At 39.3% G+C, this 14,723-nt stretch overlaps 1 protein-coding gene across 1 annotated transcript in view; it reads right to left on the bottom strand.

Annotated features, from left to right (window-relative positions):
* Window positions 1–1,772: 1,772 nt before the first annotated feature.
* The window catches only part of KNDC1 (kinase non-catalytic C-lobe domain containing 1), a 266,031-nt gene continuing 253,080 nt past the window's right edge, over window positions 1,773–14,723 (bottom strand). The window contains exon 30 of the mRNA XM_053692913.1: window positions 1,773–2,021. Within this exon, the coding sequence (XP_053548888.1) occupies window positions 1,790–2,021 (232 nt within the window). The 3' untranslated portion in view covers window positions 1,773–1,789. The remainder of the gene's footprint in view (window positions 2,022–14,723) is intronic.

Below are 14,723 nucleotides of genomic sequence, written 5' to 3' on the forward strand. Positions count from 1 at the left end.
ACCATGATTCCTTTTAATATTAATGAGTAAAGAGTGCAAATTATTTTTGGTGTTTATGGTTAATAAAAAGCATACAGCATAAAGTATAACTTGCAAAAAGGAAAACAGGACTAAGAATACGAACAATCATTTGGATTCCAGATGTGGCACATTTATATTAAACAAGGAGTATGATTGGAAAGTATTTTATACAACAGAACAGATTTGATATGCCTGTAGTTTAGCTCTATAGAAACACCTAACAATATTTTATTAGAGGAGACTTACATTTTAGTAGGATGTTGTGCAAGACTGCAAATTTATTTAAAGTGCAAAATTGTATTTTTTTAATTTAAAACACATCCTACTAAGATTTTTGCTGTAAGTTTTGTAATAATGTCAAATGGGTTGGTAAATAATTCTGAAATATTTTTTATCTAAATAGTGGTTGAAACAGTGCGAGTTCTAAGGGAAATAAATAATGCAGGGAAAATTGTATATTCAGAAAGAAAAAAAAAAATCTAAAGAATTTCCTAGTCATAGCTATAAAGGTAATTAAATCTGGTTATGCAATTGCTTTGAGACATTTTCGCTCAATGTTTTATAAAGCATAAAAACGGTATAATAAATTACACTTTTTTTTTGTTTAGTATGCATTTTTGCATCTGTTCTTATGGGTATATATTTTTAAATAAATATATTAACAAATATATAATTCTTATTATATAAATTTAAGTTGAGGGTTTAAACATAAGGTCTATTATCTTAACAGCGCCATTTCAAAAGATATTTTACGATTATCAGGTTAGGTATATTTTACAGTGAGGTTTATTTCTGGTTAAGCATTTCTCTTTCTTTGTATATGTAAATTCCAGTGAAGTACCATCCAGAAGACTTATGACAATGTAATATTTAGTAAGTTGGAGTATTTGTCTAATCCCTTGTAAAAAAAAACATCAGTAAACTGGCCTTTGACAATATGACATTAGGGTCAACAGATGGAAGATTATATGTACTGTATATATAACGGTGTGCATACATACTGTATATATATATATATATATATATATATATATATATATATATATATATATATAGGGCTTTTTTCAGGTGGGTACTCACCGGTACTGAGTACCCCCACCTCTGCTAACTCATAACAGGTAATATTTGTAATAATCATGTAAATACTCTAGATTTCACAAGAGGGGGCTGCAAAATAATATATATATATATTTTCTTCTTTTCTTTTTAATAAAAGTGATAATACGCAAAGGAGTAATCTGTGACAGAAGGAAGCACCCTTTAAAATAAAAAAAAAAAATCAAATATAATGCTTAACATCAATGTTAGCAATTATATAAAAAATATATATATATATCAACAGCTCCATACTAAATAAAGAAGCACATCTGTGATTACTCACAAATAAAAACACAGGCCCAAAACAGTCTGACCATGAAACAGTTTTTAGAAGACGTATTATAGTCCTATGATTTGTACATACTGTAATTATAGGACTGTTTAGTAAACGTTGATAAGAATGGGGTAAATAAAAAAAACAAAAAACAAATATACTGCCTTTGTACACAATAGGCAATGAAAAACACTATCAGGAGTCAGTTATCTGAAGTCTTCCCGTGCCATTATGGTCCAAATCTTGTTTACATGTATGTGAGCCATCAAATAGGCTTCCTAGGTCATGAGAAATAATATATATCTTTTTTTTTAATTCAGTTTTATTTATTTTTTCTCTTTGGTCTTTCGAAAAACTAATATACTTGCAAAGTGTGTTTCTTAACTTCCATGGAAATCACTGAAAAGTTGCTTTCATTTTACGTAGAGTATCCTGTATTTTTCGTGAATGCTTCTCAGATTGGACATGATGGAAATTTGTATTGTTTCGGGCTGCCAAGACAGAAATATCGACATCACTGAACTGAGTGATTCGCTGCCGAAGGTAAAACTGAAGTTCAGGTTCGTGAGTGAAAGAGTAAGGGATCTCTTGAAAAGCGTGAACTTGGCTTGCGACTCTTGCAATATTCCTGTGAGAAGAAAAAACATGAATACAGTTCAGTTTAAGATCTGGTGTTGGAAACAGTGACGTAAAAAAGATAATCTACTGGAACTACTTTGTGATTTATAAGTGATCCTCAAACATGAATTATTCATAATAAGCTTAAAAAAACAGTAGACACTTTGAGACTGTAACATGATGGAACATAACTTGTCAATTTACTTTTATTTATTTTGCCCCACTTTCATGTAGATTAAAGGGGCAGTGTAGCCTCATTTTTTCTCACCTTTAATTTTTTCCTAATGAACCATTTTACCTGCTGGACTGTATTAAATTGTTTACAAATAACTCATTTCCCTTTATTTCAGCATTTGAAATAGTTGGTTTTGCCTAGATTAAAAGCTTCTATACCTAAAGGGATAGTCTACTTGAACATTTTTATTGTTTAAAAAGACAGATAACACATTTACTACCCATTCCTCAACCAACCTTGTTATATTAATATAATTTATAACCTTTAAACCTCTGCCTTTTTCTAAGCCCCAGCAGGCTGCCTCTTATCTTACTGCTTTTTATTAGCTTTTTACAGCCAAACAGTGCTAGTTCATGTATGCTGTATAGATAACATTGTGCTCACTCCCGTGGAGTTATGTAGGAACCAGCACTAATTGGTAAAATAAAAGTTTGTAAAAAGCACTGAGATAAGGGGCAGTCGACAGAGGCTTAGATACAAGGTAATCCTGGAGGTAAAAAGTATATTAATATAACAGTGTTGGTTATGGAAAACTGCAGAATGGGTAATAAAGGGATTATCTATATTTAAAAAAATAAAAATTTTCAAGTAGACTGTCCCTTTAAGTATTGGCTATAGAAAAGCTGTGTAAACATAGAAATTACACCCCAGTGGGGTTAGGAGATATAAGTAATAAAATGTTAATTGCAATTGCTCTCTCTAAGTATAAGACTTTGGTCTACATACAGAGATAATATGAAGAAGCAAGTGTGTGTACAGAAAGTTAGAAAATAAGGAGATAAAGTTTCCCTGCAAGCTCAACCCATTGTAATGGGTTGTGGTTTCAAAGCACAAAACCAGCTATTTCATACACAACAATAAACCTAAATAAACGATTTATCATGCATTTTATACTCTGTAGCGATATAACAAGTTATTGGAAACACATCAAGGGGATTTTTTTTTACACTACATTGTCCCTTTAAGTCTGAAAATGGTGAGTTTTCTAGTTTTCTGAAAACCAAAAAAGGATACCAAGAGAATGAAACAAATTTAATAACAGAAGTAATCTGAAAGTTGTTTACAATTGTATGCAATAACTGCACCATGAAACAAAAAAATTGGGTTTCATGACCCTTTAAAAATGTATGATGCAATCTCCCATTCACTCCAAGTCACTCCCTCTGCCACTCTCTGCACCCTTTTCCCAACCACTGAGAGTGAAGTAGCTTCCCTATTGTCTTCCTCACACCTCACTACCTGCCCACTTAACCCTATTCCTTCACATCTAATACCTTCTCTGTCTCCCACCCTCACTTCGGGTCTTTCCCACATATTCAACCTATCCCTTTCTACCGGCTCATTCCCTGCCTCCTTCAAACATGCAAAGGTCACCCCCATCCTTAAAAAACCCTCCCTTGACCCTAACTCTCCTGCAAACTACCGCCCCATATCACTGCTCCCGATAGCTTAAAAATCCTTGAAAAACTAGTTTTCGATCGCCTAACCCACTTCCTGTCCTCCAACTCACTGCTCAACCCCTGAAATCTGGTTTCCGTCCCCAACACTCAACTGAGACTGCCCTCACCAAGGTTACTAACGATATCCTTTCTGCTAAAAACAAAGGCTACTACTCTATACTCATCTTACTTAACCTCTCTGCTGCCTTTGACACTGTTGACCATCCCCTTCTCCTACGGACTCTCAGCTCTCTTGGGCTCTGTGACACTGCCCTCTCCTGGATTCACTCTTATCTCTCTAACAGATCCTTCTCCGTCTCTTTTGCTGGTGACTCCTCCTCTCCATTGTCCCTGTCTGTTGGAGTACCTCAAGGCTCTGTCCTGGGTCCTCTACTCTTCTCTATTTACAATTCTTCACTGGGTAAACTTATCAACAGCTATGACTTAAACTACCACCTCTATGCTAATGATACCCGGATCTACCTTTCCAACCCTGCACTCTCTTCTTCTGTCAATTCTCACATCAGCGACTGCTTATCTGGCATTTCCTCCTGGATGGCCTCTCACCACCTAAAAATAAACATGTCCAAGACTGAACTACTTCTAACCCCCCCCCCCCCAACTCTACTCCAGTTTCTAATTTTTCCATCACTGTTGGCGGCACCACTATCTCCCCATCACCCCAAGTCCGCTGCCTCGGAGTCACACTTGACTCAAATCTGTCCTTCATTCCCCACATCCAATTGCTCTCTTCATCCTGCCGCAAACTACCTATGGAATATCTCCAAAATTTGTCAGTTTCTGACTGATGAAACTACTAAACTGCTAATCCACTCCCTGGTAATTTCCTGACTTGACTACTGTAATAACTTACTAACGGGCCTCCCTCTCTCCCCTTCAATCCATCCTAAATGCATCTGCCAGGCTAATCCACCTCTCTCGACGTTCCGTTTCTGCTGCACCTCTCTGTGAGTCCCTTCACTTGCTCCCCATTCACAGTAGAATTAAATAAAAAATTCTCACCCTGACCTACAAAGCCCTCACCAATGCTGCCCCACCCTACCTGTCCTCACTCATCAACAAATATACTCCAGCCCGCCCCCTAAGATCCAACAATGACCTGCTCCTTGCGTCCTCTACCATCACCTCCTCTCATGCTAGACTACAGGACTTCTCTCGTGCCGCACCAACCCTCTGGAACGCACTTCCTCGAGCTGTCAGACTCTCCCCTAACCTCTCCTCCTTTAAACGTTCCCTAAAGACCTTTTTGTTCAGGGAAGCTTATCACCCGACTCATTAACAAATTAACTTCACTTACCTAATAGTTGCCCTCATCTATCTCCTCACTAATATCATTATCACCTTTGCAGTCCCCACCTCCTGTTTCCAATCCTCCTACCCATCTAGATTGTAAGTTCCCACGGGAATAGGGCCCTGTGTTTGTCTGTAAAATGTTGTCTTTTATTGTATTGTTTCTCTGTTGTACTTTTATCCTTGTACCCATGGGCAGCGCTGCGGAATCTGTTGGCACTTTATAAATAAAGAATAATAATAATAACGATACAGAAAACAAGATGGATGCCGAAGTTACCTTTTAGAGCACCAGCTAAAAACATAATTTATGCTTACCTGATAAATTTATTTCTCTTGTAGTGTGTTCAGTCCACGGGTCATCCATTACTTATGGGATATATTCTCCTTCCCAACAGGAAGTTGCAAGAGGATCACCCAAGCAGAGCTGCTATATAGCTCCTCCCCTCACATGTCATATCCAGTCATTCGACCGAAACAAGACGAGAAAGGAAAAACTATAGGGTGCAGTGGTGACTGGAGTTTTAATTAAAATTTAGAACTGCCTCAAAAAAAGACAGGGCGGGCCGTGGACTGAACACACTACAAGAGAAATAAATTTATCAGGTAAGCATAAATTATGTTTTCTCTTGTTAAGTGTGTTCAGTCCACGGGTCATCCATTACTTATGGGATACCAATACCAATACCAAAGCTAAAGTACACGGATGATGGGAGGGACAAGGCAGGAACATTAAACAGAAGGAACCACTGCCTGTAGAACCTTTCTCCCAAAAACAGCCTCCGAAGAAGCAAAAGTGTCAAATTTGTAAAATTTTGAAAAGGTATGACCAAGTTGCAGCCTTGCAAATCTGTTCAACAGAGGCCTCATTCTTAAAGGCCCAGGTGGAAGCCACAGCTCTAGTGGAATGAGCTGTAATTCTTTCAGGAGGCTGCTGTCCAGCAGTCTCATAGGCTAAACGTATTATGCTACGAAGCCAAAAAGAGAGAGAGGTGGCCGAAGCCTTTTGACCTCTCCTCTGACCAGAATAAACGACAAACAGAGAAGAAGTTTGCCGAAAATCTTTAGTTGCCTGTAAGTAGAACTTCAGGGCACGGACTACGTCCAGATTATGCAAAAGACGTTCCTTCTTTGAAGAAGGATTAGGACATAATGAAGGAACAACAATCTCTTGATTGATATTCCTGTTAGAAACAACCTTAGGTAAAAACCCAGGTTTAGTACGCAGAACTACCTTGTCTGAATGAAAAATCAGATAAGGAGAATCGCAATGTAAGGCAGATAACTCAGAGACTCTTCGAGCCGAGGAAATAGCCATCAAAAACAGAACTTTCCAAGATAAAAGCTTAATATCAATGGAATGAAGGGGTTCAAACGGAACACCCTGAAGAACTTTAAGAACCAAGTTTAAGCTCCACGGAGGAGCAACAGTTTTAAACACAGGCTTAATCCTAGCCAAAGCCTGACAAAAAGCCTGGACGTCTGGAATCTCTGCCAGACGTTTGTGTAAAAGAATAGACAGAGCAGAAATCTGTCCCTTTAACGAACTAGCGGATAAACCATTTTCTAAACCTTCTTGTAGAAAAGCCAATATCCTAGGAATCCTAACCTTACTCCATGAGTAACTCTTGGATTCACACCAATATAAATATTTACGCCATATCTTATGGTAAATTTTTCTGGTAACAGGTTTCCGAGCCTGTATTAACGTATCAATAACCGACTCCGAAAAACCACGCTTTGATAGAATCAAGCGTTCAATCTCCATGCAGTCAGCCTCAGAGAAATTAGGCTTGGATGGTTGAAAGGACCCTGAATTAGAAGGTCCTGCCTCAGAGGCAGAGACCATGGTGGACAGGACGACATGTCCACTAGGTCTGCATACCAGGTCCTGCGTGGCCACGCAGGCGCTATCAGAATCACTGATGCTCTCTCCTGTTTGATCCTGGCAATCAGTCGAGGTAGCAACGGAAATGGTGGAAACACATAAGCCATGTTGAAAACCCAAGGAGCTGCTAGTGCATCTACCAGCACCGCTCCCGGGTCCCTGGACCTGGATCCGTAACAAGGAAGCTTGGCGTTCTGGCGAGATGCCATGAGATCCAGCTCTGGTTCGCCCCAACGAAGAATCAGTTGAGCAAACACCTCCGGATGAAGTTCCCACTCCCCCGGATGAAAGGTCTGGCGACTTAGAAAATCCGCCTCCCAGTTCTCCACGCCTGGGATGTAGATCGCTGACAGATGACAAGAGTGAGACTCTGCCCAGCGAATTATCTTCGAGACTTCCAACATCGCTAGGGAACTCCTGGTTCCCCCTTGATGATTGATGTAAGCCACAGTCGTGATGTTGTCCGACTGAAATCTGATGAACCTCAGTGTTGCTAACTGAGGCCAAGCTAGAAGAGCATTGAATATTGCTCTTAATTCCAGAATGTTTATTGGGAGGAGTTTCTCCTCCTGAGTCCACGATCCCTGAGCCTTCAGGGAGTTCCAGACTGCACCCCAGCCTAGTAGGCTGGCATCTGTTGTTACAATCGTCCAATCTGGTCTGCGAAAAGTCATTCCTTTGGACAGATGAACCCGCGACAACCACCAGAGAAGAGAATCTCTGGCCTCCTGGTCCAGATTTAGTAAAGGGGACAGATCTGAGTAATCCCCATTCCACTGACTTAGCATGCATAGTTGCAGCGGTCTGAGATGTAGGCGCGCAAATGGCACTATGTCCATTGCCGCGACCATTAAGCCGATTACTTCCATGCACTGAGCTACTGATGGGCTTGGAATGGAATGAAGGACACGGCAATCATTTAGGATTTTTGATAACCTGGACTCCGTCAGGTAAATCTTCATCTCTACAGAATCTATAAGAGTCCCTAGAAAGGGAACCCTTGTGAGTGGGAACAGAGAACTCTTTTCCATGTTCACTTTCCACCCATGCGACCTCAGAAATGCTAGAACTATTTCTGTATGAGACTTTGCATTTTGAAAACTTGATGCTTGTATCAGAATGTCGTCTAGGTACGGAGCCACCGCTATGCCTCGCGGTCTTAGTACCGCCAGAAGTGAGCCCAGAACCTTTGTAAAAATTCTCGGGGCCATAGCCAACCCGAAGGGAAGAGCTACAAACTGGTAATGCCTGTCTAGAAAGGCAAACCTTAGGTACCGATAATGATCTTTGTGAATCGGTATGTGAAGGTAGGCATCCTTTAAGTCCACTGTGGTCATATACTGACCCTCTTGGATCATGGGTAGGATGGTTCGAATAGTTTCCATTTTGAACGATGGAACCCTTAGGAATTTGTTTAAGATCTTCAGGTCCAAGATTGGCCTGAAGGTTCCCTCTTTTTTGGGAACCACAAACAGATTTGAGTAAAAACCTTGCCCTTGTTCCGTCTGCGGAACCGGGTGGATCACTCCCATTACTAAGAGGTCTTGTACACATCATAGAAATGCCTCTTTCTTTATTAGGTTTGTTGATAACCTTGACAGATGAAATCTCCCTTGTGGAGGAGAAGTTTTGAAGTCCAGAAGGTATCCCTGAGATATGATCTCCAACGCCCAGGGATCCTGGACATCTCTTGCCCAGGCCTGGGCGAAGAGAGAAAGTCTGCCCCCACTAGATCCGTTTCCGGATAGGGGGCCCTTTCTTCATGCTGTCTTAGGGGCAGAAGTAGGTTTTCTGGCCTGCTTGCCCTTGTTCCAGGACTGGTTGCCTTTCCAACCCTGTCTGTAACGAGTAGCAGTCCCTTCCTGTTTTGGAGCGGAGGAAGTTGAAGCTGCTCCTGCCTTGAAATTACGAAAGGCACGAAAATTAGACTGTTTGGCCTTTGGTTTGGCCCTGTCCTGAGGAAGGGTGTGACCCTTACCTCCAGTAATGTCAGCAATAATTTATTTCAAGCCGGGCCCGAATAAGGTTTGCCCTTTGAAAAGAATATTAAGCAATTTAGATTTAGAAGTTACATCTGCTGACCAGGATTTAAGCCATAGCGCTCTGCGCGCCTGGATGGCGAATCCGGAGTTCTTAGCCGTTAGTTTGGTTAAATGCACAACGGCATCCGAAACAAATGCATTAGCTAGCTTAAGGGCTTTAAGCTTGTTCATACTCTCATCCAATGGTGCTGTGCGAATAGCCTCTTCCAGAGACTCAAACCAGAATGCTGCTGCAGCAGTGACGGGCGCAATGCATGCAAGGGGCTGTAATATAAAACCTTGTTGAACAAACATTTTCTTAAGGTAACCTTCTAATTTTTTATCCATTGGATCTGAGAAAGCACAACTATCCTCCACCGGGATAGTGGTACGCTTGGCTAAAGTAGAAACTGCTCCCTCCACCTTAGGGACCGTCTGCCATAAGTCTCGTGTGGTGGCGTCTATTGGGAACATTTTTCTAAATATCGGAGGAGGGGAAAAGGGCACACCGGGTCTATCCCACTCCTTGCTAATAATCTCTGTAAGCCTTTTAGGTATAGGAAAAACGTCAGTACACACCGGTACCGCATAGTATTTATCCAGCCTACATAATTTCTCTGGGATTGCAACCGTGTCGCAATCATTCAGAGCCGCTAACACCTCCCCTAGCAATACACGGAGGTTCTCAAGCTTAAATTTAAAATTTGAAATTTCTGAATCCGGTCTCCCCGGATCAGATCCGTCACCCACAGAATGAAGCTCTCTGTTCTCATGTTCTGCAAATTGTGACGCAGTATCGGACATGGCTCTCGTGTCATCGGCGCGCTCTGTCCTAAACCCAGAGCTATCGCGCTTGCCTCTTAACTCAGGCAAATTAGATAATACTTCTTTCATAACATTAGCCATATCATGCAAAGTGATTTGTAAGGGCCTTGATGTACTTGGCGCCACAATCTCACGCACCTCCTGAGCGGGAGGCGAAGGTACTGACACGTGAGGAGAGTTAGGCGGCATAACTTCCCCCTCGTTGTCTGGTGATAATTTCTTTACCAGTAAAGACTGGCTTTTATTTAAAGTAACATCAATACAATTGGTACACATATTTCTATTGGGCTCCACATTGGCTTTTAAACATAATGAACAAGTAGATTCATCTGTATCAGACATGTTTAAACAGACTAGCAATGAAGGCTAGCAAGCTTGGAAAAAATCTTTCAATAAATTTACAAGCAATAGAAAAAACGCTGCAGCGCTTTTAAAAACACAGTTGAAATAACAATGAACTAATTCAGTAATAGCCAACAATTTTAACAGTAAATGTATGAATTTAGCAGAGGATTGCACCCACTAGCAAACGGATGATTAACCCCTCAATACCCAAAAACGGATAATCAATTTAAGATTTAACGCTTTTATCACAGTCAAACACACTGTCACAGGTCTGCTGTGACTGATTACCTCCCTCAAAAATGAATTTTGAAGACCCCTGAGCTCTCTGGAGACGTCCTGGATCAAGGAGGAAGAAGCAGGAAGATTGTGCTAGAATTTTAACTGCGCAACAAGGCGCTAAAAAAGGCCCCTCCCACTCATATTACAACAGTGGGAGACCTGTTACAACGGTTTCTATGCAGAAATATACGTTAGCCATATGGAAAAAAATCATGCCCAAAAGGATTTATCACCAAAGTACCTCACAAAACGAATAACATGCCAGTAAACGTTTTAAAAACAACTTTCCAGTGTTATGCAAAGTTATCACTAAGCCTGCTACCAGTCGCTTCTACTGCAGTTAAGGCTCATACATTTATTTCAGTATTAACAGTATTTTCTCAGTCAAATTCTAGTCCCTAGAAAATAACTCAACTGCGCATACATTTATCAGCCTGATACCAGTCGCTACTACTGCATTAAAGGCTGTACTTACATCATATGGGTAACAGCAGTGTTTTCTTAGTCAATTCCATTCCTAGAAAATATTACTGCACATACCTCATTTGCGGGGGACCCCGCATGCTATTCCCTTTTCTGAAGTTACCCCACTCCTCAGAATGTGCGAGAACAGCCAGTGGATCTTAGTTACGTCTGCTAAGATCATAGAAAACGCAGGCAGATTCTTCTTCTAAATACTGCCTGAGAGAAAAAACAGCACACTCCGGTGCCATTTTAAAATAATAAACTTTTGATTGAAGAATAATTAGGTAAAAACTCCTATCTCCTCTCGCGACCTCCTTCTTTGTTGAGACTTGCAAGAGAATGACTGGATATGACATGTGAGGGGAGGAGCTATATAGCAGCTCTGCTTGGGTGATCCTCTTGCAACTTCCTGTTGGGAAGGAGAATATATCCCATAAGTAATGGATGACCCGTGGACTGAACACACTTAACAAGAGAAATATACCTTTTTTTCTCTCTCTTGTTTATGTGAGTTTAGCACTGGATTATTTCTATATTATATTGCTTTGTATAGAATTGAACAGAATCAAAATTGAGGTTGACTGAACGTTTAAATGCACCAAGTGCCTCTTTTCTTTCTTCTTATTTAAAATCAAGGTATTTATTTTATTATTATCTATATAGTGTTAAGTATCTATACATTATATAATGTGTATGCATAAAGATTTGTCTTATTTATACGTGTTTGACCTCTGTCACCAGATACCAACATGTAGATATACATCGCTTGGTGCTTCTATGTAAGTTTATAAAGATTTGTCTTATTTATAATGTTTGACTTCAGTAACCAGATACCAATATGTAGATAGACATTGCATGGTGCCTCTATGTACGATTATAAAGATTTGTCTTATTTATAATGTTTGACCTCTGTTCCCATATACCAATATGTAGATATACATCGCTTGGGATACAGAAACATCTCTCTTAATTTCAGAGCACTGGCGGTGATTGACTTCCAACTCTTGTGCTAAGCTGTTCTTCTCTAATCATAAAGACTGCATCTTCTAGAGGAATAGCCAGCAGGCAACAAAACAAAAATAAAATCATCATAAAAAAAGGATAAGACTTTTGGCTTCTCACAAGGATTTTACAGCCTGGTATTTTCATTTTGTTGACAAATAAATTATATAAATGATTATCCTGAAGGGGATTGCCCCCCTCCTGATACGTGTCATCTTCTGGGTCCCACTGCTAGCTAAAGACACGTAGCGGCACACCTTTTTATGCTGATCACTACTATCTGGCATCTGACAATATCGTGGTCCCTAACTGTGTGTGAGCAGTTTGCTGTATCCAATCCTAATACACCTGTGCTTGTGGTTAGATTCCTTTCTGAGACGCAACAGCAGCGGACACGCCTGTGAGAGCCTTCTGAACAGCTTGTGATAGTTCAGCACGCCCATCTGGCACTTTTTAAGTGCTTTGGCGTTTGTTAGTATAATGTGATTATTCTTACATATACAGTACCTCTCATACACCCGTATGATATTGCACCATTGTGGCGCCTTCTCTTGTTCTTCTTTGCTATTTTAGTCTTGTTTGGCTCCTGTCCTGTTGGAGTTTGGAGAAGCTAGCAGCCGCCTAAAGACACCATACATCAGTCCGATACCTTGAGGACTCTGTTTGGATCTCCACCCTTTATGCCCGCGGTTCTTGCCGTTTGTCATTTGCGACATTGGTGACTTAAAACAATCTACTTATCCACACCATTCTGTGGTTGTTCTGCATGTATATTTATTATACACTGTATCACTATAGTTTGATCACTGACTCATGGAATGTAGGAGATGCATTCAGTTTCTTTGTAATGCATCGCTTGGTGCTTCTATGTAAGTTTATAAAGATTTGTCTTATTTATAATGTTTGACCTCTGTTACCAGATACCAATATGTAGATATACATCGCTTGGTGCTTCTATGTAAGTTTATAAAGATTTGTCTTATTTATAATGTTTGACCTCTGTTACCAGATACCAATATGTAGATATACATCGCTTGGTGCTTCTATGTAAGTTTATAAAGATTTGTCTTATTTATAATGTTTGACCTCTGTTACCAGATACCAATATGTAGATATACATCGCTTGGTGCTTCTATGTACGTTTATAAAGATTTGTCTTATTTATAATGTTTGACCTCTGCTACCAGATACCAATATGTAGATATACATCGCTTGGTGCTTCTATGTACGTTTATAAAGATTTGTCTTATTTATAATGTTTGACCTCTGTTACCAGATACCAATATGTAGATATACATCGCTTGGTGCTTCTATGTAAGTTTATAAAGATTTGTCTTATTTATAATGTTTGACCTCTGTTACCAGATACCAATATGTAGATATACATCGCTTGGTGCTTCTATGTAAGTTTATAAAGATTTGTCTTATTTATAATGTTTGACCTCTGTTACCAGATACCAATATGTAGATATACATCGCTTGGTGCTTCTATGTAAGTTTATAAAGATTTGTCTTATTTATAATGTTTGACCTCTGTTACCAGATACCAATATGTAGATATACATCGCTTGGTGCTTCTATGTAAGTTTATAAAGATTTGTCTTATTTATAATGTTTGACCTCTGTTACCAGATACCAATATGTAGATATACATCGCTTGGTGCTTCTATGTAAGTTTATAAAGATTTGTCTTATTTATAATGTTTGACCTCTGTTACCAGATACCAATATGTAGATATACATCGCATGGTGCCTCTATGTAGCTTTATAAAGATTTGTCTTATTTATAATGTTTGATCTCTGTTACCAGATACCAATATGTAGATATACATCGCTTGGTGCTTCTATGTAAGTTTATAAAGATTTGTCTTACCAGATACCAATATGTAGATATACATCGCTTGGTGCTTCGAAGAAACTAAAAAAGCTACAAAATACTCACTTGAACAATTACTATTCAGCTGCCGATTTGGTTAATTCTGAGAGCGAGCGCTGAAAAAGCGATTTGAGTCCCACTGGGAGAAAGGCGCTACATAAATACTAGTTATCTTATTATTAGTTCTTGAAAAACCTCAAACGTTTTCATTTATCTCACATACAAACCGTATCTAAAAATTACCACTTACTACAAACAAGAAAGCAAAGGAACAATATTGCCAAGATGTAAATATGTTAATACACGTTTAATAGGTTTGTGTGTGTAATCATGTGCCCTAAATACTGTCTGAGTACTCATTTCTTTATTATGTTTTAAAGGGAAAGTCAACACCAATATTGTTTTTGTTTAAAAAGATAAATAATCCCTTTATTACCCATTCCCCAGTTTTGCATAACCAACACATGGTTATAATAATATACTTTTAACCTCTGATTACCTTGTATCTAAGCCTCTTTTGACAGCCTCCTGATCACATGGCTATTTATTTATTTATTATCTATTGACTTGCATTTTAGCCAATTAGTGCTGTGTCCTGCACAACTCTACGGGTGTGAGTACAATGTTATCTATATGGCTCACATAAACTAGCCTTGTCTTGTTGTGAAAAGCTAATAAAAAAGCATGTGATAAGAGAATTTCTGTAGTGGCTTAGAAACAGGCAAACATTGGTTGTGGGAATGGGTAGTAAAGGTATTATCTATCTTTTTGAACAATAATAATTTTGGTGTTAACTGTCCCTTTAACTTTAATGCCATTAACGACATCTGGCTTTAACATTTTCACTTTAAATAAAGCACACATGCTCGTACACACACACATGCACGCTTGTACACACACAATATATGTGCAAATGCACAGGTTTAATGATACAACCCTTGAAAAAACCCCTGTGTGTGTATATCAGGCATCATTTGCTCTGTCCATTCAGAGGCCACTAGCAAATGTGCTTCTGTTCTAAGCAGT

The sequence above is a fragment of the Bombina bombina genome, chromosome 9, assembly GCF_027579735.1.
Source record: "Bombina bombina isolate aBomBom1 chromosome 9, aBomBom1.pri, whole genome shotgun sequence".
Lineage (NCBI taxonomy): Eukaryota > Metazoa > Chordata > Amphibia > Anura > Bombinatoridae > Bombina > Bombina bombina.